Below are 19,987 nucleotides of genomic sequence, written 5' to 3'. Positions count from 1 at the left end.
GCGCAGACATGGCACTGCTCATCAAACCACGCTGAGGCGGCGTCCCACATGCTACAACTAGAAGGACCCACAACGAAGAATATACAACTATGTACTGGGGGGTTTTGTGGAGAAAAAGGAAAAAAATAAAATATTTAAAAAATAAATAAATAAAAAATAAAAATAATTAAAATAATTAAAAAAAACTAAATAATAAATACATTAAGAAAAGCCGAACCTTACAAAATGAAAATGGCTTAGTTCCCAGGTTAGTGGCCAATCTCCAATGTCACTTAATTCAATAAAAGCATGAGAACCATGAGTACCAATCACTGAGACCCTCACGTGACCCCTTCCCCACTAGGAAAAGGCAAAAATGTTTGTATTTATCTTCTCCATAAAAAAAAAGTAAAGGGGACCCCAAGAGCATCTACTGCCCCAGGCAAGAGCCAAGAATCCATAGTATTACTAAAGTATCAACTGCTGCAGAGAAATGAATGAGAGAAAATAGGATTTTTTCCCAAAAAATTTAAGTACTTTCAAAAATACGTAATTTTTATGAGATTCCAATGATCCTTTAGCAGCTTGTTCTAAAGAGTCCTTTGCTTTGTTTTTTTGTTTACTTTTTTCTTTTCTGCCTTTTGTTTTCATTTGCAAATTGGATTCTTTTTATCTCTGCAGAAGAGGTTTTTGGTAAGAGTTATCTGACTCCTTTTGTTTCCACTGACGGACCTTGTCTAACAGCTCTTTAATATTGCCCTATCTAGAATGTATATTGACACCGAGGTGTTTATTTTAATTATTTGTCTCCGTGTCTTCCTACTCCCACCACTACCTTCAGGCCTCCAACCCCTAAAATGTCTTTTTCACAAACAAGGCCTCTAGTTGGTTTTCATTGCTGCCAAGTAGATGAAGGAAGTTGTCCATGTTGGCTCTATATTCTGAAAACAAGCCATTAAAGATAAAAGGTACTAGCAGCACCAAATCTGGTTTGATAATGGAAATCTGTAACTATTCCAATGAAACCTAGAATCATCCCCTGCCTGTCCACCTGGAGGTAATTTTCAAATCACATCTCAGGGAGGGAGAACCCAAGCAGAGCATATCAGTCTCACTAATTTGGGGAGGCAGAGATCAAAGTTCAAAGAGTCTCAGTGACCCATCTAAAATGTCAAGAGGTCTAACATACCTGCAATTGGAGTTCCAACTTCAAGAAGCTAAACAAACCTTAAGTATTTCTCACACACACACACACACAGGAGCACATTAAAATCAAGTTTCTAAATGAGAGAAAGAAACAAGATAAAGAAAACATTTCTAAAGCAACCAGAATAGGATACCTCATATATATGGCGGAAATGAGAATAAGCACACATCTCTTGTCAGCAACAATGCAAACCAGAAGGCAGTGGAACAACATCATTAAGGTGCTTAAAAAATTATCAAACCAGAATGCTATATCCAGCAAATATCTTTCAAAAATGAAGGTAAAATAAAGGCTATTTCAGAAAATAAAAGCTGGTGAATTTATTGCCAACCGATCTGCATTATAAAGAAATTATAAAGAAATATTTCTGCATTATAAAGAAATATGAAAGGAATTTCTTCTGGCTGAAGGAGAAAGACACTAGATGAAACACTGGATCTACAGAAAAGAATGAAGAGTGCTAGAAATGGTAAATACACCAGTAAATATTCAAGAATGTTCTTATTTTGTAATTTATTTTAAAGGCAAACAAAAACAATGACCATGTATTGCACAGTTAAATTCATAACTAAAAATAAAATGTCTGCCAACAATATACAAAGAATAGGAGGGCAGAAATGGAACTATATTGTGCATGGTTCTTATGGTATATGTGAAGTGGTATCATGTTATTTAAAGGCAGTCTGTGATACATTAAAAAAAATATTATAAATCCTAGAGCAACCACTAAAAAAACAAAACTTTTAAAGAAGCATATGCAATAAGCCACTAGCAAAGATGAAATAGAATCCTAAAAAGGAAAAAGAATAGATGGGACAAATAGAAAATGGAGGTCAAGACAGTAGACTTAACTCATACCAAAAATTACATTAAAGTTAAATTTAATGCATGTAAATGGTCAAAACACTCTAATTAAAAAGCAGAAATTGTCATATAGGATAAAAAGGCAAAACCCAACTATTATCTGTTTACAGAAAACACACTCTAAGAATAAAGACACATATGGGTTAAAAGTAGAAGATGGAAGAAGATATAATAAGCAAATCCCAATAGTAAGAAAGCAAGAGGGTCCGGCCCCATGGCAGAGAGGTTGAGTTCATGTGCTCCGCTTCAGTGGCCCAGGGTTTCGCTGGTTCAGATCCTGGGAATGGACATGGCACTGCTCATCAGGCCATGCTGAGGCGGCGTCCCACATAACACAACCAGAAGGCACTCACCACTAGAATATACGACTATGTACTGGGGGCTTTGGGGAAAAGAAGAAGAAAAAAAATAAAGAAGATTGGCAACAGATGTTAGCCCAGGTGCCAATCTTTAAAACAACAAAAAAAGAAAGAAAGAAAGAGTGGCTATTTTAATGTCAGATAAAGTAGACTTCTGGATAAGAAATATCAGAAATAAAAAGGGGTATTTAATAATGATAAAAGAGTCAATTCATCGAGAAATCATAATCTTAAATGTGCATGCACTAATGATAGAACTTCAAAATACATGAAGCAAAAACTGACAGAAATGAAAGGGAAATAGATAAATCCAGAATTATAGTTGAAGAGATCAATTCTTCTATCTCAGCAAGTAACAGAGCAAGTAGACAAGCATATAGAAGATTTGAAGGACGATCTCAACTAACAACCTAATTGACATTTATAGGACAGTCCACCCAACAACAGCGGAATACACATCCTTCTCAAGCACACATGGAACATTCACCAACATCAGCTACACGCTAGGCCTAAAACAAATCTCAGTAGATTTTAAAAGATTGAAATCACACAGAGTATGTTTTCTGACCACAAGGTAATCAAATTAAAAATTAATAACTAGAAGATATATGGAAAATCTCCAAATATTTTGAAATTAAACAACACATTTTTAAATAACCCATGGGTCAAAAAGTTCAACATGCTTACTATTCAACCCAGCAATTCCACTCTTAGGTTTACCCAAGTTAAATAAAAACATCTGTGCACAAAAAGACTTGCACATGAATGATTATAGCAGTCTTATTCCTAACAACCCAAAAGTATAAATAACCAAATTTGCATCAACTGGTTAATGGATAATTGTGGTATGTCCATACAACAAAATACTACACAAAAATGAAAAGGAATGAACTACTGATACACACAACAACAACATCATGTCAAGTGACAAACAAGCACAATTCCATTTATATAAAATTCTTAAATTGGTGAAACTAATCTATATAGACAGAAAGCAGTTCAGTGCTTGCCTGAGGCCAGGGGTTGGGACATTGTTAACAGAGTGACAAGAGGGACTTTGGGAGAACTGGAAAGTTTCTTTTCGGAAGACAAAAAGGTAGTTACATGAGTGTATATATTCATTAAAATTCATTGAACTGTACACTTAAATTAAGAGCATTTTTATATGTAAATTATATCTCAATCATGTTTATTATATTTTAAAAAGTGTTGAGAAACACTAATAAAAATTTTAGGAAGGTATGGTCAAGAGAGAAATATATTAGTTCTTGATGGCTCAGAGAAGTTTTCATTAAAGCTACATCTTGAAGAGTAAGATGTCAACATGTAGGGAGGTGAACAGGAAAGAATGGAGCATCTGTGGAATAATAAGTGGAAGATAGGTTACCACTGGAGTATAATAATTACAAATGCCCACCTAAGGATTCTGGCCTTATCAGGCAGGCAAGGGAGAGCCAGGGAAGATTTATGAAAGGAAATGACATGTGTGCTTAGGAAGAGTAATATAGCAATGTTGTGTAGCACGAACTGGAGAAAGAAAAGATCCTGCCACAGCCTAAGGGAAAGGTAAGGAGGGTGTGAACACAGATAGGAACAATTAGCTGCAGAGAGACTCAAGGGTGCAGAAACCAGATGGCAGGAGAGGGTGCAGGTGAGGAAGCAGCAGCCACGTGTACCCATCATATGTGGGAGAGGTTTTTCAGAAAAGGGGGAAAACACTATTGTACCTCAAAAGGGAAACAGGGCTCAGCATAGGATTTTTGTTGGCATCTTTTTTTTTCAAACTTCACGGGCTTTCTATGAACACTAGAATGTCAAGGAGACTAGGAGACTGTGAATGGTGAGACACTGAGCTATACCAGAAAAGCCCAAATGGAAGGGTCGGGCTTAGCAGAGATAGACATTTCCTCTGCAGATGAACATGAGCAGAAAACCACCCTTTGAGCCACGAAGGAGGAAAGATGAAGGAATCGTTACTGGATAATCCTAGTTTTCACAAAAAAATGGGAAAGATGGCTATCTTCAGGGTGCAAAGCCGGGGGACAAAAATGTGGAAGCACCCCATAGGGATGGTTCAGTAAAACCAGTAAAAGAAAGATACAAGTCTTGAGAGGAGCCAGCCAGAGTTAAGTAAAAGAAGTTGAAGAGGGTAAAGCCTTTTCTATCACTGTATCTCAGAGCAGGACCACGCAGAAAGTGAGGGAGGACAAGGAACACAGAAGACAAAGGAAAATCTAAGGGACAAGAGAGTCTGGGAAGTGGGACACAGGAGTGGAAAGATATGTGTGACCTGAGAATAGAGGCCAGACCCAGGAGGAGTCCAGAAGAGCCAGGGTTGAGCCCTTCACAGAACAAACAGAAAATAATAGACCAACAGAAAGTTTGTGTGAGCCAGTCCCAGTTTACATCTGTCCTGGCTTAACTATTAAAAGCACCCCTCTTAATTACACCCTAAGCAACAGAAGCCCCAGTGAATGAGAGGAGCAGATGCATTAACAGTGGGACAGGTAACAACTCCTGAGGATAGTTTTGGCAAAGAATCAATTCTAAGCTCTTGGAGGAAGAGCTACACCACACGTGGATCGATTCCACATTATAGACTTACAAGCAAAAGTAAATTCAAGTAATAGCTTTGAAAAGTCCACAGATTCCTGTGTCTAGTCAAAAGTAGGCACGTGTATCCACGCGAGTCCAATCAGGAAACAGAAATAACACAATCAACTAAACAGAGGAAGTTTAATTATTAAACTATAATAGGAAAATAACCCTAAGATCTAAGAAAACTCTACATGGAACTCTAAGGCTGAAGACGAATACCCAAGGAAGAACAAACTTGGAAGGCTAACAACCCCTGCCCAAGGCTGGAATGCAGACCTCATTGGAGAAGGTGTAGTTTAGCCTCTTGGGTGGCAGAGAATTTTTCTGGTTCATTCAAGCCAGAGCTGGTCTGCAGTCACTGAATAAGCTGGAAGCAACCCTCCAGACCTCAGGTGGGGGCTTGCAGAGAGAGTGGGGCTCAGGGGAAACCTCTGGGCGACAGGTGGACTAACCACAGTTACTACCGACCACTAACACTGACTTCTGCAAGGGTCTGCAGAGGGGATGCGGTGCTGGGAGGGGCAGGAATCGTTTGGAGCGCCAGTTTCCATATCAAGAGGCCCATGAGAAGGTTATTGCCAGGCTGAGGCTGCAAGGTCACCAAGTGTCCATAAGCTCTGGGCATGTGGCTGGGGCAGCACACCACAGGATGCTTTTGCACCCATTCTGCTGACCCACCATTCCATAGCTGGAAACTGCAGGAGATCCCCTTCCTCCGGCAGCGTCTCTCCAGGGCCCTCCACTGAAAAAGCATAATACTGTGCTACTTTAAAGGAGAAATTAGAGGAATTCCATCCGTTATCACTGAGCATATATCAGCATGGCACTCAATAAGAAACACCATATTCATGAAGACAATATTAACACATTCTAAAATGAATTCTCAAGATTTTCTGAGATGTTTTGAACTGAGTACATAAAGACAGATTTTCCTGAAGATATAGGCATTTCCAAAATAAATCACTCACTTAAAAGTGAACCAGAGATACTCTAAATTCATGCAGAAGAATTTCCAAAAAGATTTCAGAAGAGACTTTAACACACATGCCCTGAGAATATGAAAGGCCAGTGGAATTGGTTCACAAACTTGACACTGCTTGAGGAAGCTAAACTGAATAGCATCACCTGAGGGCAGTGTGGTCCCAAAAGACTGACAGGCCCCACATTTGCTCCCCACAAGTCTGTGAGATAATCTGTCTTAGTCCATTTGGGCTGCTTGCTAAAACAAAACACCATAGATTGAGTGGCTCATAAACAATAGAAATTTATTTCTCACAGTTCTGGAGGCTGGGAAGTCCAAGATCAAGACACCAGCAGATTTGGTGTTTGGTGAGGGTCCACTTTCTGGTTCATAGACGGCATCTTCTTACTGTGTCTTCACATGGTGGAGAGGGTTTGGGGTCTCTTTTATAAGGGCACTAATCCCACTCATGAGAGCTCGGACCCCATGACTTAATCACTTCCGAAAGACCTCACCTCATAACACCATCATCTTGGGCATTAGGTTTTCAACATAGGAATTTTGTGGGGACACAGACATTTAATCTGCAGCATAACCAAGACAGACATTATTGGGGCTGGCCCCGTGGCTGAGTGGTTAAGTTTGCATACTCTGCTTCGGTGGCCCAGGGTTTCGCCAGTGCTGATGCTGGGAGCAGACCTAGCACTGCTCATCAAGCAATGCTTAGGCGGCATCCCACATGCCACAACTAGAAGGACCCACAACTGAAAAATATACAACTATGCACTGGAGGGCTTTGGGGAGAAGAAGGAAAATAAAATCTTTAAAAAAAGAAAAAAAAGACAGACATCATTATCCCCATTTGGCACAGAAGGAAACTGAGTCAGAGGCTAGAACTCTGGTCTCCTGATCCAGGGCACCTGCTGGTTCACCTCACTGCCTAAGTCCTGCTTAAAATTCCCCTCCCTCCAGGAAGCCTTCTCTGACTAACCACAGACCAATACTTCCACTTAGCATTCTAAGAAATTTGTTGCATCGTATTACACAATGCCTGAGAACAGTGGTTCTCTAACTTTAGAGACACATCAGAATCACCTGAGGGCTTCTTAAAACACATTACTGGGCCCCACGCCCAAGATTGCTCATTCAGTAGGTCTCAGATGAGGCCCAAAATAATTTGCAAGTTCCCAGGTGATGCTGAGGCTGCTGGTCAGGAGACCACAATTTGGGAACCACTGATTTAGAAGGATCTAGCAGGATCTTCACCCACATCTTAGGTTTGATCTGCAAGTCCAGCATAGAAGATGCCAAATCCTAATATTTTCAAGCAAAGACTCTCCAAAAGTTTCGTCTGCCTTTTTCTGGATTTCAAAGGCCCTGAGCGCCAAGAGACTACTTCCCTGATAACAGATGATTTTAATTCGGCCTTCTCATTTCTTGGTATCAGGAAGGTCTGATGCCCCTCTAAGTTTCCTGCTTTCTTCTCTTTAAACCAATAGAGCAGACAGCTGGGCCCCCATCACTAGAGCTCACACCGCCCAAGTGGGTTCAGCCCAAGTGGGTTCCCTACAGGAGAACATTGTCTCATTTAGTAGCTATAAGCAGGAGAGCCTGTTTGGGGTGGATAGCTTCATGACTGTCTTCCTCCAGTCTGAAAAAAATGACTGGCCATTTGAGAGAAATATTCGTACCGAGAGCAGCTTTTTTCTACATAATACACATATGCTATGATTTCTCCACTTTTAATCAAGTTACTCCAAGTAAAAGCTTGAGACACCACTGTTTCTTACAACCTAACTTTCTTTGAAAGAGAAAACATCCTTCTTTATATCCAAATTCACAATAGAAACCATGTCCTAAAACTGCCAATATGTCATTCAGGACAAACTTTTTATAAAAGAGACACAAACTGGGACCCCCCCTAGGTTGTCATCAGCCAGCAGAGGTGGCTTCATAAAAGTTTGAGTCAACATTTTAATATCAGGCAAGTTCACACAAAAATCCAGACTTCCACTTTTCTTGAAAAATGTAGGTTACAGCCAAGCCAGGGTCTTACTTTATACATGACAACAAGCAGCTGGACCCGCTTCCTTCTGACAGGACAAGTGCTTTCTAGCTCACTGCAGATTCCATCATTCAAACACTGAGCACACCCACCATTGCATCGCAGCCCTTATGTGCTTGTCCCTGGTAGGTATCTGAGTGCGCACTTCTGTTTTCACAGAACCACTTGGGCTTCTATACTTGTAGTATACTGAGAAAGGACTTAACTCCTCTCAGATAAAGATGTTAAAAGGATGTGATAGCTTCCTTATGACTCTTCTCTGCTTCTTCAAGGTGCCTCTCTTTCACTCTCAATTCCTGAGCACTGACGTCCTCGGAACTTGAGGTCGTGAGTTCCAGACAGACAGGTGTGGCAAGGACAGTCACAGGATGTCTTGATAGGAGCTGTGAGAGACAGAAAGGGAGAGACCATTGAGGGAAAGGGGAGAGGAGAAGATACAGGGAGAGAGGTTGAGGGAAGGGGGAGATGGAAAGGGGAGACTTACGAGCGCTTTTTAAACCAGCATGTTAATAAGCCTCCAGCGATCAGGAGAGACACCAGTACTGCCCCGGCGATCAAGCCCGCGGAGGCACGGCTCTGCTCTGCTGGGGGAACACAGAATGTCTCTCTGTCCAGGATCCGTCACTATTCCAAGTCCCCTGGTCTAAGCATGCATGAGGGTGCCAGGTGCTTCTTATTTGCTTCCCCATTTAAAGTACCCACTTCTATTCCTCTTGAAGTTAAGATGCCCCATCTTTCTATGGTCTGGGTATCAGTAATTAGTCCACTTCAGGATATGATAGTACTGCAAATACGGGAGAGGCATCATATTGTAGCTAGACAGATCTGAGTCTAAATCCAGCTCTTCCACTTTCTAACAGTGAGCCCCTGGGCAGTTTACTTGACCTAGCTTAGCCTCAATTTCCTCATCTATGAAATGAGAACAGTAGTACCTGCTTCAAAGGGCAGTTGGATGATTAGATGAATTGCTGCACGGGAGTGCTCAGCCCACACACAGGAAGCACTCAATATACCACAGCTACCTTTGTTATCCTCCCTTTCAAAAGTCCCAGCTCCTGGGGAATGAATCCTCCTGGGAGTTTTTACTTGCCACCTACTTCTGGGTCTGTGAGTTTTTAAGTCTTTCTTGTACGTGAAACATCCTGTCTCAGTCCTCTCTGAGCTCTGATCTTTATGCCTGTCCTTCCTGTATCTGCCATCGCCTCCTTCCATCCCTTCTGGTCAGAGGCCTCACCTTGGAAACTCTCTGTCCTGAGTGGGTCAAGTCCCACCCCTTCCCCAGTCCCTCCCTCTATGCTTGAGGGCCATCTCCTCCCATTTGCAGCTGGGCCCCAGTTCTTTCTCACCCCAGTAGAGGATGATGTCCTCGCCTCCTAGACTGCTGTGCCTCACTCGGCATGTCAGGCCGGCCGCCTCCCTGGCTGCTACATCCAGGGTTACACGGAGATACCATGTCTCATCAGCATTGGGCAGGATGTCACCTTGTTGAGTGCTCGGCTCTTCCTGCTCACCCCGCATCCACATCACCCACACAGGCTTTGGGTAGAATCCTGAGACATGGCACACCAGCAGCAGACGGCCAGGCCCAGGAGCAGGGCCACTGGACAGCCAGGCCTCAGGCTTCACTGTATCCAACAGGGGAACGGGGGATCTTAAAATGAGGACTCTGCATTAGAGGCTCCAGACCTCACAGCAGACTCCCAGGTCCCACATTTCCTCCTCTGGAGATGAAGTCTCTCATAACATCACTCTGTTTGTGTTAGCTTCTCCAGGAAAGCCTTCCCTGATCCTGTCTCCTGTAAATGCCGCTGTTCTGTATGCCTAAGCACCCTGTCTTAAGCTGTAACACGTGGAGCATGTTTCAAACATCGCTTCAATTGTTCATCTGTCTTCTCATCCTTAACATCGCTTCAATTGTTCATCTGTCTTCTCATCCTTCCCCTCAAGCAAAGATGCTGCTTGACCCCCAGGGTTTATTTAATTCAATTTATGGAACCCAAGGAGTGCTCAGGTAATGCCTGTGAAATGAATAAATACCCTTATGCCTTATCCATCCCCTGCTTTCTCTTCCCCCAGTGCTCAAAGGGAAGTGAACCCTGGAATGGAAAAATCCAGACGGAGCCCAGCAGTGGAGGGCAGGGGGTGAGAGGGGCAGGCTCACCTTGCCTGTCCAGTTCTGACTTCCCTGTCTCCAGGAGGCCTCTGACAAATTGGGGGCAGGTGTCATTAAGGAGCGACTGCACCATTTCGCTGGTCCCTTGGTCGTCATTGAGCACTTCGATGACTCTCGCGACCCACTGTGGGGTATCTGGGGCTGGCACCCAAGAAGTTCCTTGGAAACTCAGGATATCTCTTCCTTGAAATGCTACATATAAGAAGCTTTCTGAGGTGTTCCCAGGGTGCACTTCACATCCAGCAAACACCTGGACCTCCAAGGGATCTGAAGGGAGGAATGGAGAGCAAAGAAGCGTATTGATTGGAAGGGATCAAGGAGCAGAAACTGGTGTGAGGGTTATACTGGGGATCCAGAGTTAATGGGAATTAGAGTGGATGACCTGGGGCAGGAGGATCAAGGAATATTTTGAGGAGTCAGAGGCTGGGAGGTCTCAGGCAGAAGTGGAAATAAGAAGAGGGTGGAGAGAGTAAAGATCTTATCAGGTGGGGTCAGAGTCTCCCAGCTGGGCTTCTGTGTCCACTGGCTTCCCTTGGATAGTTGCCCAGGATCCCATTCCCCAGCTCACAGGCTGTGTGCAGCATTTTGGCGAATTCCTGTATGTCCCTGGTGACGCTGCTTCGATAAACCCGAAATAGATGCTGCAACTCCTCCCATTGCTGGTCGCTGAATGTGCCCTGGGACCAGGGCTTTAGGAAGCGGATAGTGTCCGAGTCGTTCTTCCACACGTAGGGCTGCAGCTCCCCGAGCCACGCCAAGCCGTCGGTGCGCGCCCAGCTGCGGTTGAGGAAGGATGAGATCTGGAGGCAGCGGAAGGGGAAATTCCTTTGCGGGACTAGGAGAGAATGGAGATTGGAGGAGTGCATCGAGTGGCCGAGAGAGCAGAGAGCGTAACGAGAGGGAAGAAAGAAAACAAACAAAATCAGATGGGCTTGGGAAGGAGGATAGCTCTGAGCTGCACCCCCCTTCCCCGAGGCGGAGACCGGAGGCGGGAGCAGCGGGTTCTCGGGCTGGATCACGCCCGCGAGCTCGCGCGGCTCCCGAGTTTCCGAGATGGATTGGTCTCTGCCTGCCGCCATCAAGCGTCGCCTCCTTTCCCTGCCCAGCTCTCTTTCCCTGGCGCGGACCCAGGCGCCCTCGTTGCACTCACCCTCAGAAGTTCTCCGAATCTGAGGGAGCCCCCAGAGCAGCAGAAACAGCAGGCACCTCATGTCGCTGGGTGTGGAGCCTCGCCGAGCTGGGAGCGCTGGACTCGGACCTGCGATTTCCTCCATCCCCTGCCATCCCCGCCTCCTCAACGCATGTCTCTCAACAGCGCACTTTTGACCCGGTTGGTGGCCCTTTCCGAAGCGCAGACACAGGCAGGACTCCCACTCTGGCTTGTTCCGGGTTTGCTTCCAGTCCACTTGAAGGAGCCCTTATTCATCTGTCAGATGGTCTGCCTCGCTGTTCGCTATTTAAGTTGCAAAGAGGCTTCATTGGGGTCCAAGGAGTCCTGACACCGCCACTCCAGTATTTCTCACAACTGGCTTGTCTAAACTCCTGTTTATTGAAGAGTTTGACATAGCGCATGGGAAGCTTTACAACTATTATTTAAGTTTTAAAAGCAGGACATAAAGTCGTATCTATGGTATAACTTCGACCAGGTTAAAAATGCAAAGAAAAAAAAGTAGAAGGAAATTCGATGCCTTAGCAGTGGATGTCTCTAGGCAGAAAGAGTATGGGTGATTTTAACTTGCTTTACATTTTTTTTTCTTTTTTGAGGAAGATTAGCCCTGAGCTAACTGCTGCCAATCCTCCTCTTGTCGCTGAGGAAGATTGGCCCTGAGCTCACATCCTTGCCCATCTTCCTCTACTTTATATGTGGGACACCTACCACAGCATGGTGTGCCAAGCGGTGCCATGTCGCCACCTGGGATTCAAACCGGTGAACCCCAGGCCACCGAAGCAGAACATGCGCACTTAACCGCTGCGCCACCGGGCTGGCCCCATTGCTCTACCTTTTTATGTCTTCCAAAATTTCTACTAGTGCAAGTATCACATTTATAATAAAATAAAAACGTTAAAATTTTCTCAGTTGCACATTGAGAGGATTGGACTGTGTTGACTATGATTCTTTAGGGCTTTAATATCCAAAGATTCTTCCATCTCAGGGTTCCCAGCCCCTCTTTCCTCATGTCTTGTCCCTGCTCTCCTCCTCCCCTTCTGCTGGCCCAGCCCCCCAGCTCCCCATTCTTCCTTCTTCTCTGTCTTCCCTGACTCTTTTAGGAGGAGCATTCCTGGACTCTCCTCTTCTTTCCTTCTGCCTGGCCTTTCTGCCTGCTCGCTTTCTCCTCTGGCTTCTCATTCATTCACTCTCTGAATATGAGCCTCAGTGTTAAAAAACAGAGACAAGATTACATTGTGTGCCTTGACAGCCAGCTCCCCACTTCTCACACTGAAATAAAATATGAAAATAAGAGCGAGGAGACAGAGTGGTCAGAACCTCAGATAACCATGAGGAAAGGCCCCCACTTTGGCGAGGCAGCATCCTGGTACCTCCATCTCCCTTACTCCTTTTATCCTCTCCATCCATAAACTCTTCTCGATTTTACCTCTTTGGTGTCCTCTTCTCCACCTCCACCACCACCCTAACCTTGTGCCTGATCTCCTGAAACAGCTTTCTTAGGATAGAGACCACAGTCACTGGCGTGACCTACAAGATTATGCATAGTCTGACCTTGGTCTACCTTCTAACATCATCTCTCACCCTAGTCCACTTGCTCAGTTCTTTAGCCCAGCTGATATGCTTTCACTTCTTCTAATACACAAAGCCTCTTCCTGTTCCAGGTCTTTGCACCAACAGTTCTCCTTGCTTAGAAAGCTCTTGGCCCTCTCCTCTCCTCATCCCCTTCCCATGCTTGGTTATTTCCTACTCAGATCTCGGGTCAAAGGTCACTTTCTCAGGGGAGTCTTTTCAGACCTCCCAGCTGTGTGAACAAAGGTGGAACTCGGTCAGCCACATCCTCTCCTTGTCACCAGATAGCTTTGTAAACCTTTCCTCCCAGCACATGTCAGAGCTTGTAATTATAGAAATGTTCATATGTCTGTCTCCCTCCATGTCCTCTCCTCAATCCATGGAGAACAGCCAGAATTCAAGGACCATTTCTCCTTCCTCTGGTTCTTCCCGTTCTGCCAACATTAATGCTGCCATCCTCCCACACTTAGCTATACTAAGACCTTTAGAGAGAATATGCTTCCCTCTAGGCTGGGATCTTGGAGATGTCCCATCTCTTATAAGATATGCAGTCTATCTTATTATGCTTAATGTTGCCCCAAAACAGTTCAAGATAACATAGAAAAATTATTTTTGCTACAAATAAGAAGTTAAGTGATTAAATTAGAATGCAAAATCACCTAAACAGTGGGCAGAGCCCTGGAGAGCAGGGAAGCTGTGAGGATAGACGTGTCACCCAAATAACCAATAACCATTCTATAGATAAGAGAGGTAGGATGAGTTTTACTTGGGCCAGGCTGAGGACTCCTAGCCAAGGACGGCAGCTTCTATGAAGCAAGAAAGTATTCTGGAGAAGCATGGTTTTCAGTACAGTTTTATACCTTTTTAGAACAAAGAACATTCATCAAACACACCCAGGTTACATATACATCAAAGTGTCAGAGGTATTCAGTTTCAGATGGGCAGATCAACATGACCCTGATGTCTGGGAAAGGAAACTTACTTTCAGGAGTACTGATACTGGCATGGTAGGAAAGAAAGCACACATTCTTATCTTCAAGGAATGCATTCTTTTATTTTGAGATAATGTTTAATGCATCTTCATCTTAACGGTTAAAGTATATATACAATGTATGTTGGAAAGGCCGTAAGTCAGGCTTCTTTAGTTCATGCCAAATCAGATTTAAATCAGCATAGTTAGCTATACATCTCAATATGTGAAAATTTCTTATCAGAAGTAAAAAGAAAAATGGTTATATGAATCATGGTATAATTTCTAACTTTGTGTTCTTCAAATTTCCAAACTCCCTTTAAAAACTTGAATGGCTCTGTTTAGTTTATCTGTATCTTAAAATTTTCAAGTGCTCTCATCCTTTCAGACTTAAAGACAAGAACTGTATTTTATCATCAACAAACATCCAGGCAGTCTAGCTTTCAGAAGTTAGAGTTACCTGGAGATACACGAATGTATTTGTCCAAAGGTCAGTTGAGTCAGGCGCTTACCACTTTGACTACTTTCTTCTGGGAATAGACTCATTGAATCATGGAAGAAACCTTCAGGGCAAGACTAACTTCCGCATACTGGGGGCCAGAAAACCAGAGAACAGAGATGTGGTGATTTAACCAAGGCTTCAAAACAAGCCATGAGAAGTCAGCCAGAGTACTTTCCACTTTTCCCAGGAACTGACTGTAAACCATACGTCTAGATCATGTCTTTCACTTCTAGAGTATTTTTGCTTTCCAAAGAGCTTTCACATGTGCCATTTTGTTTAATCCCCATAAGAACTGTCAGAGAGAGAGAGATCATTATCCTTGATTTGTAAACCAGGAAACCAAATCAAAGAGAGGACATGGAGCTCTCTGAGGCAACACACAGTAGTGACTTGGAGTGAGCACTAGAATTTTCATCTTCTAACTCCTGGTCCAGCATACTTTCTTTTCTCTTGTAGCTGCTTTCGAGATTGTATCTCCTACTCTAGGGAGGTGGTTAAGTGATATGACTAGTGTGGTTTCTTTTAACCTTGGGAGTCTGTAATCCTAGGTCATCACAGCTAGAGAAGAGAGTAGGAATTTTTTGGATGGGAGTGAGGTTGGACTAGAATCAAAGAATCACAGATGATTTGCGTGAAAATAGCCACAAATATAATTGATTATGGAATCCTTAAGTTATCAGAAGCCCAAGTATCATGAAGGCTTTGCTAGTATTCCTACCTCCCTCAATCTACCTCTCCTCCCAAAGAAAGGAATAATGGGCACCACCTGCTGGCTTCTGGTTACCCAGCTGGCTTTAAAGTCTCCTGTCTCTCTCCACTGTATTCTGATTGGTTCTGATTCCATATGTTGATGGGCTTAGTTCTCTTTTTACTCCTGGCAGTACTTTTGGATTCTCTTTTTACTTCTAGCATTATTGTTCCATTGGCTGGCTTGATTTGATTTTCTGAAATAAAACTTTCCCTTTGATTTCCAGAGTGCTTTTGTTTGCCCTTCCTGAGTCATGTGACTCATAAACGCGTATCACTATCTGGAATTAACTGATTCATTGATTTTGCTTGTTTATTTTCTGTTCTCTTTCCTCTGGTCTTACTCAACACTGTATCCCCAGTGACCACAACACTGACTGGAACATTGTAGTGTGGGACCTGAAATTGGCCACCCCAAGATATGTCTCTTTGGCATCAGGATTATTTGAGGCTGATTGCTTTTGATAACATGGGACAGGGAAGGAGGCTCTGAGGAATGGAACTTGCCCTTCCTTACGACACATTTACATTTGTAAGGTAAATCTCTATCTGTAAAAGGTGCCTCCCTCTCTGTACCAGGAAGAAGAAAGGAGATGACTTTCTCTCTAGAAACTCTTAATCAATACCAAAGGCAAAGACTTAAATCTGCATTTTATTGTGCTTGTCTGGTAACCTCCTGTAACTGAGTTCCCTCCCCCTCCCAATGTTGGCATTTCTTTAAGGATTAAGCATCTTTCCTTAGGCTAGGAACTGATTGCTGCGCTCACCTCTGACCGCCCAGCTTCAGACGATAGACTTGCCTCCTGCTACGCACTCTGAGACAGCAGACCACTACCTGCTGTGTCCATCAAGCACTGTGCTGACAGGGCAATCTTGTGACTGTTGTGGGAGGGACATTTCAATCACATGTGAAACACCCTGTTTGGGGGTATATAACCACTATGTGCACCCCACTTCTTCGGTGTCCTTTCTTCCTTCGGGAAGAAAGGCCCCAGGCCATGGTTCCTCATAAAGCTTTGTTTAATTTTCTCTTGCTATTCTGTCTCATGTGAATTTAATTCATTCTCCAGCCAGACGAACCCACATTTGGGAAAAGGAAATGTCTTCCTCCCCTACAGTAGGTAGTCAATAAATATCTGTTGAGCAAAAGAAAATTGCCGAGCACATTTTCTATCTGCAACTATTCTAAGCACTTGACACCCGTTTTCTTACTTAATCCTGGTATATACCCACAAGGCATCTTATTGGTTTTGTTCACTGCTGTCTTCAGAACCTAGAATAATCTCTGGGACAGTTTAGGCACTCAAATATTTTTCAAAAGAATGAAGAAAGATAGTATTAATCCACATTTATTTCTGGGGGAAAAAAAGAAGTACAGAGATTTTAAATAACTTTTCACCTGCCTGTAAATATTGACTCTAGGACTACAACTCAAGCGTCTTCTTCCAAAATATCATGTTCTTCACACTGTACTACATATGTTCCCTCATACTATCCCCAGGGAACACCTGAGTATGCTGTTCGGGGGACCCGAAGATGGAGAAAGTAGGTTAGCGTGAGGGAGAGCCAGGAGCTTCAGGCGTGAAGATACTTGGGAGACCTCCTCTCCCAAGAAAGTCAAACCTAAAACATATAGATAGTGGGAATGAATGTGAGTGAATAGCACGTGTGCATGTGTGTGTGTGTGTGTATGAAAGAGACAGAGAGGGAGAACACCATGAGAAAGAATGAAAGGGGAAGTAAAAATGAAACTGCATTATTCCATTGTACAGTATTCAAGGTAACACAGTAACAGTGAAAACAGCAAACATTGATGAAGAAAAGAGAAGCCTAGGGAGTTGTAGACACTGTGATATATTCCTTATATGTTCTACAGTTAAACAAAGTAGAATTGTACACTATGTGCTATGGTCATATAGCAGAATCAGAGAATCTAAAAATTAGATTTAAAGATTTCCACTTTATAAATCCACAGTGCATGGATACCTACTATGTGCAATAAATTGAAATAGGCACTATGTATATCAAACAGCAATCCAGGTCTAGATCTGACATAGCAATTCCACTCCTGATTCCATACAGAAATGCACACCTATGTATACCAAGAGAACTGTTCGTAGCAGCCTTGTTTCTAATGATCCCCGACTGGGAATGTTTTCATTTGTCAACTCAGGAGTAGTTGTACTTCTTTAAATGGAACCTTCATTTTTTTCTTTGATTTGGAATACTCTCATTTGTTGTCTTTTTGATGGGTGTTTTTCCATTATCTTTGCTATAATCTTCTAGACTTTCAATTAGATCAATTAGATCAATGCTGGAGTTTCTTATTCTCTCCTCTGCAGCTCTTTAGCTCATTTTTACACTTTTTTTAATCTCCCTTAGTGCATTTTTGGGTAATTTCTCTAGCGCTGTCTCTATTTCACTAACTTTAACTTCAACTATCTCTGTTCTGCTATTTAACTTGTCCATTGACTTAATGTTGGAGACTAATTTCTCAGTTCTTGAAGTTTTATTTGATTTTTAAAAAATCTTCCTGTTCTTTTTATCATGCTATTCTATTTTTCATTAGGATTTCTATTCCTTCTTTGAGCTCATTAAACATTATTTTATTACCTCTTTCACATTATTTTATCTTTAATTCTTGAGATGTGTCTTATTGTGTCTACTGACTCTTTTACCAGTGTAACTTGTACTTTTTATTGTGTCCTCATCTTCATAGAGGGTTTTATTGATGTTTTATAATATTTTTTCTGTGAGAGTCCCATCTGACCTAGATTGTGGAAAAAATCCATACAGAACTGTTTTGCATTTGCTTCTGCCAAAACCCTTGGATTGTTACTGTCCCTGGACCAGTTCTTGTGTTAATTTCTCAGCATGTGGTTCATACTCTATGCAGACAACAAAATATTGAGGCATCAAACCAATGCATATCATGGGCCTTGGATTTTAATTTTTCCAGGATAAAGTTTTGGATTTTTGTTTTTTCATTTTACCCAAGGCTCTAGCAAGTTTTCTCCTCACTTCCTGGGCCAGTGGGCAAGGTTTTCTTGCCCCTTTGTCATAGGCTTTACACCTGTTAGAGGATCCAGGTTTATACAAGGGAGCTCTTTTGCAGCATTCCACCTCCCATGATCCCAAGACAAATTCTCTTGTCCCATCAAGAGCAAGACAAAGCCAGCCCCTAGCACTAAGCATAACCAGCGCCAAAACACCCATGAGCTGCCACTCTGTCACCTCACTCTTACCATTATGGATGTAACACTTCTCTTTGTTACAGGAAGGTATGAGCTTGACTGTGTATTTGGACTTGACTGTGTTGTTTATAATCTTTAGTTTACATTTCATTGAGCATTTACAAGTCTTTGAAGTCTGCGTTTTGATGGATGGGCAGTCTCTATTACCTTACTCTGCCTTGTTATCAGAAATTGTCCACTATGTTTGATATTGTTCTGAGCCCCTTGATTCAAGAGGAGCATTTACAATTATATCCTGTCCAAAAAAGGTCATTCAAAATGGGGAAGAGTGTGAAATCATCAACATGAAGAATAATTTAAGGGTCTGTCGATGTCTAGCCAGTGTTCGAGAGTCTGTCATGAAGAAATGGGAACTCACTCACTTCTGAGTTGCTTTGACTGGTGGCATTAGGTCCAGTGTGTGAAAGTTACCAGAAGACCAAATTTAGCTTAACACAAGAATGAGAAAATTTTATATCTGTTAGAGTTATCTGGTAAAGGATGATCTGATTTTTCTGTGAACTCTGTCAATAGGGATGTCCATAATGGACCCTGATAACCGTCTATCAAATGTGCTGTAGAAGAGATTACTGCATGGAGTAGGGTCTTGCAATTCTAAGATTGTTTGGTTTTGTGCCAAAATTTTAATCTTATAGGCTCACTTTTCATGGCCTATGGCTCAAGTAGCCTGGAAATCTAAGTTTATGGCTTATACATACCGGGGAGACACTAACCACCAGTAAAATGGAACAAAGTTCATAGAGTAACCAAAAATGGAGGAAAACACATCTTAAGGGCTGTTTTCTCACAATCCCCAACTTTGACTTCAAGGACAGGAAAGGAGCACCTACACTTTTGTAATTCTTCCTTTTCCCCTCCATGACCCACAATTTACAAAGTAGATGTCTTTGAAGAGTAACCATTGTATAACACACACACAGGTACGCCTGCCAGAGTTTTTTTTTTTTTTTTAACCATATGTTGCCACATTTCTTGAATCTTTCATTTTTCTTGCTTGGGAATTACACTCACTAGCACACTCTCACTTGCTCTCTCTCTTTTCTGTCACCCTCTTCTCTCTTTCTGGCTGTCCTACATCCACATCCACATCCAGCCAAGTCATCCCATTCCTCCTTCCTTTTTCTACTTTCTTCTCCCCTCCTCTTCCTTACTCCATTGTTTCATCCCTCCCTTCTGCCGCACCTCCTGATTAGGGTGCTCACCCATATCACAAATGTAAATGTGCCTGTTGTATTCTAGGGGCTCAAAGCTCTGTCCAGGTGCATAAAGAATGGGTTTCTATCATGGCTGCTCTGGCAGAGCCCTGGATCTGACCCCTGTGCTCAGTTTCTGTTTCACTCACAGCCTACACACATACTGTAGGCCTCAGAGAAGATGACATGTCAACTGAAGTTCAAACCAATGAGTGAAACTTGAGATTAGGGAAGTGAACTTGACTTTCCTTAGTAAATGCTTTAATTTCTAATATTTCTTGAGGAGTTTCTATCTGCCAGGATCACAGTAAGCAGTTTACATTCCTCTTTCTCTTTTGAATTCTCACAACAGCCTGATAAGTTAGGTACCATTATTAA

The 19,987-nt window shown here is 42.7% G+C and overlaps 1 protein-coding gene across 2 annotated transcripts; it reads right to left on the bottom strand.

The window, feature by feature from the left end:
• Positions 1-6,248: 6,248 nt before the first annotated feature.
• Positions 6,249-11,574, bottom strand: CD1D (CD1d molecule). Of its 2 annotated transcripts, none has more exons than XM_014836873.3 (6): positions 11,357-11,571; positions 10,775-11,041; positions 10,195-10,473; positions 9,380-9,658; positions 8,518-8,614; positions 6,249-8,416 (listed from the first exon to the last, which is right to left on the bottom strand). In XM_014836873.3, exons 1-6 carry the CDS (start codon positions 11,478-11,480, stop codon positions 8,395-8,397), a joined length of 1,068 nt encoding a protein of 355 aa, XP_014692359.3. In that variant the 5' UTR covers positions 11,481-11,571; the 3' UTR covers positions 6,249-8,394. The 2 variants fall into 2 exon arrangements, with proteins under 2 accessions (XP_014692359.3, XP_070353735.1); XM_070497634.1 differs by having other exon boundaries at positions 7,696-8,416; positions 8,518-8,617; positions 11,357-11,574.
• Between the last annotated feature and the right edge of the window lie 8,413 nt (positions 11,575-19,987).

The sequence above is a fragment of the Equus asinus genome, chromosome 25 (genome assembly GCF_041296235.1).
Source record: "Equus asinus isolate D_3611 breed Donkey chromosome 25, EquAss-T2T_v2, whole genome shotgun sequence".
In the NCBI taxonomy this organism is placed as follows: domain Eukaryota; kingdom Metazoa; phylum Chordata; class Mammalia; order Perissodactyla; family Equidae; genus Equus; species Equus asinus.
Note: the sequence above shows the minus strand (reverse complement) of the source record. Positions and strands in the feature narration are given on the sequence as shown.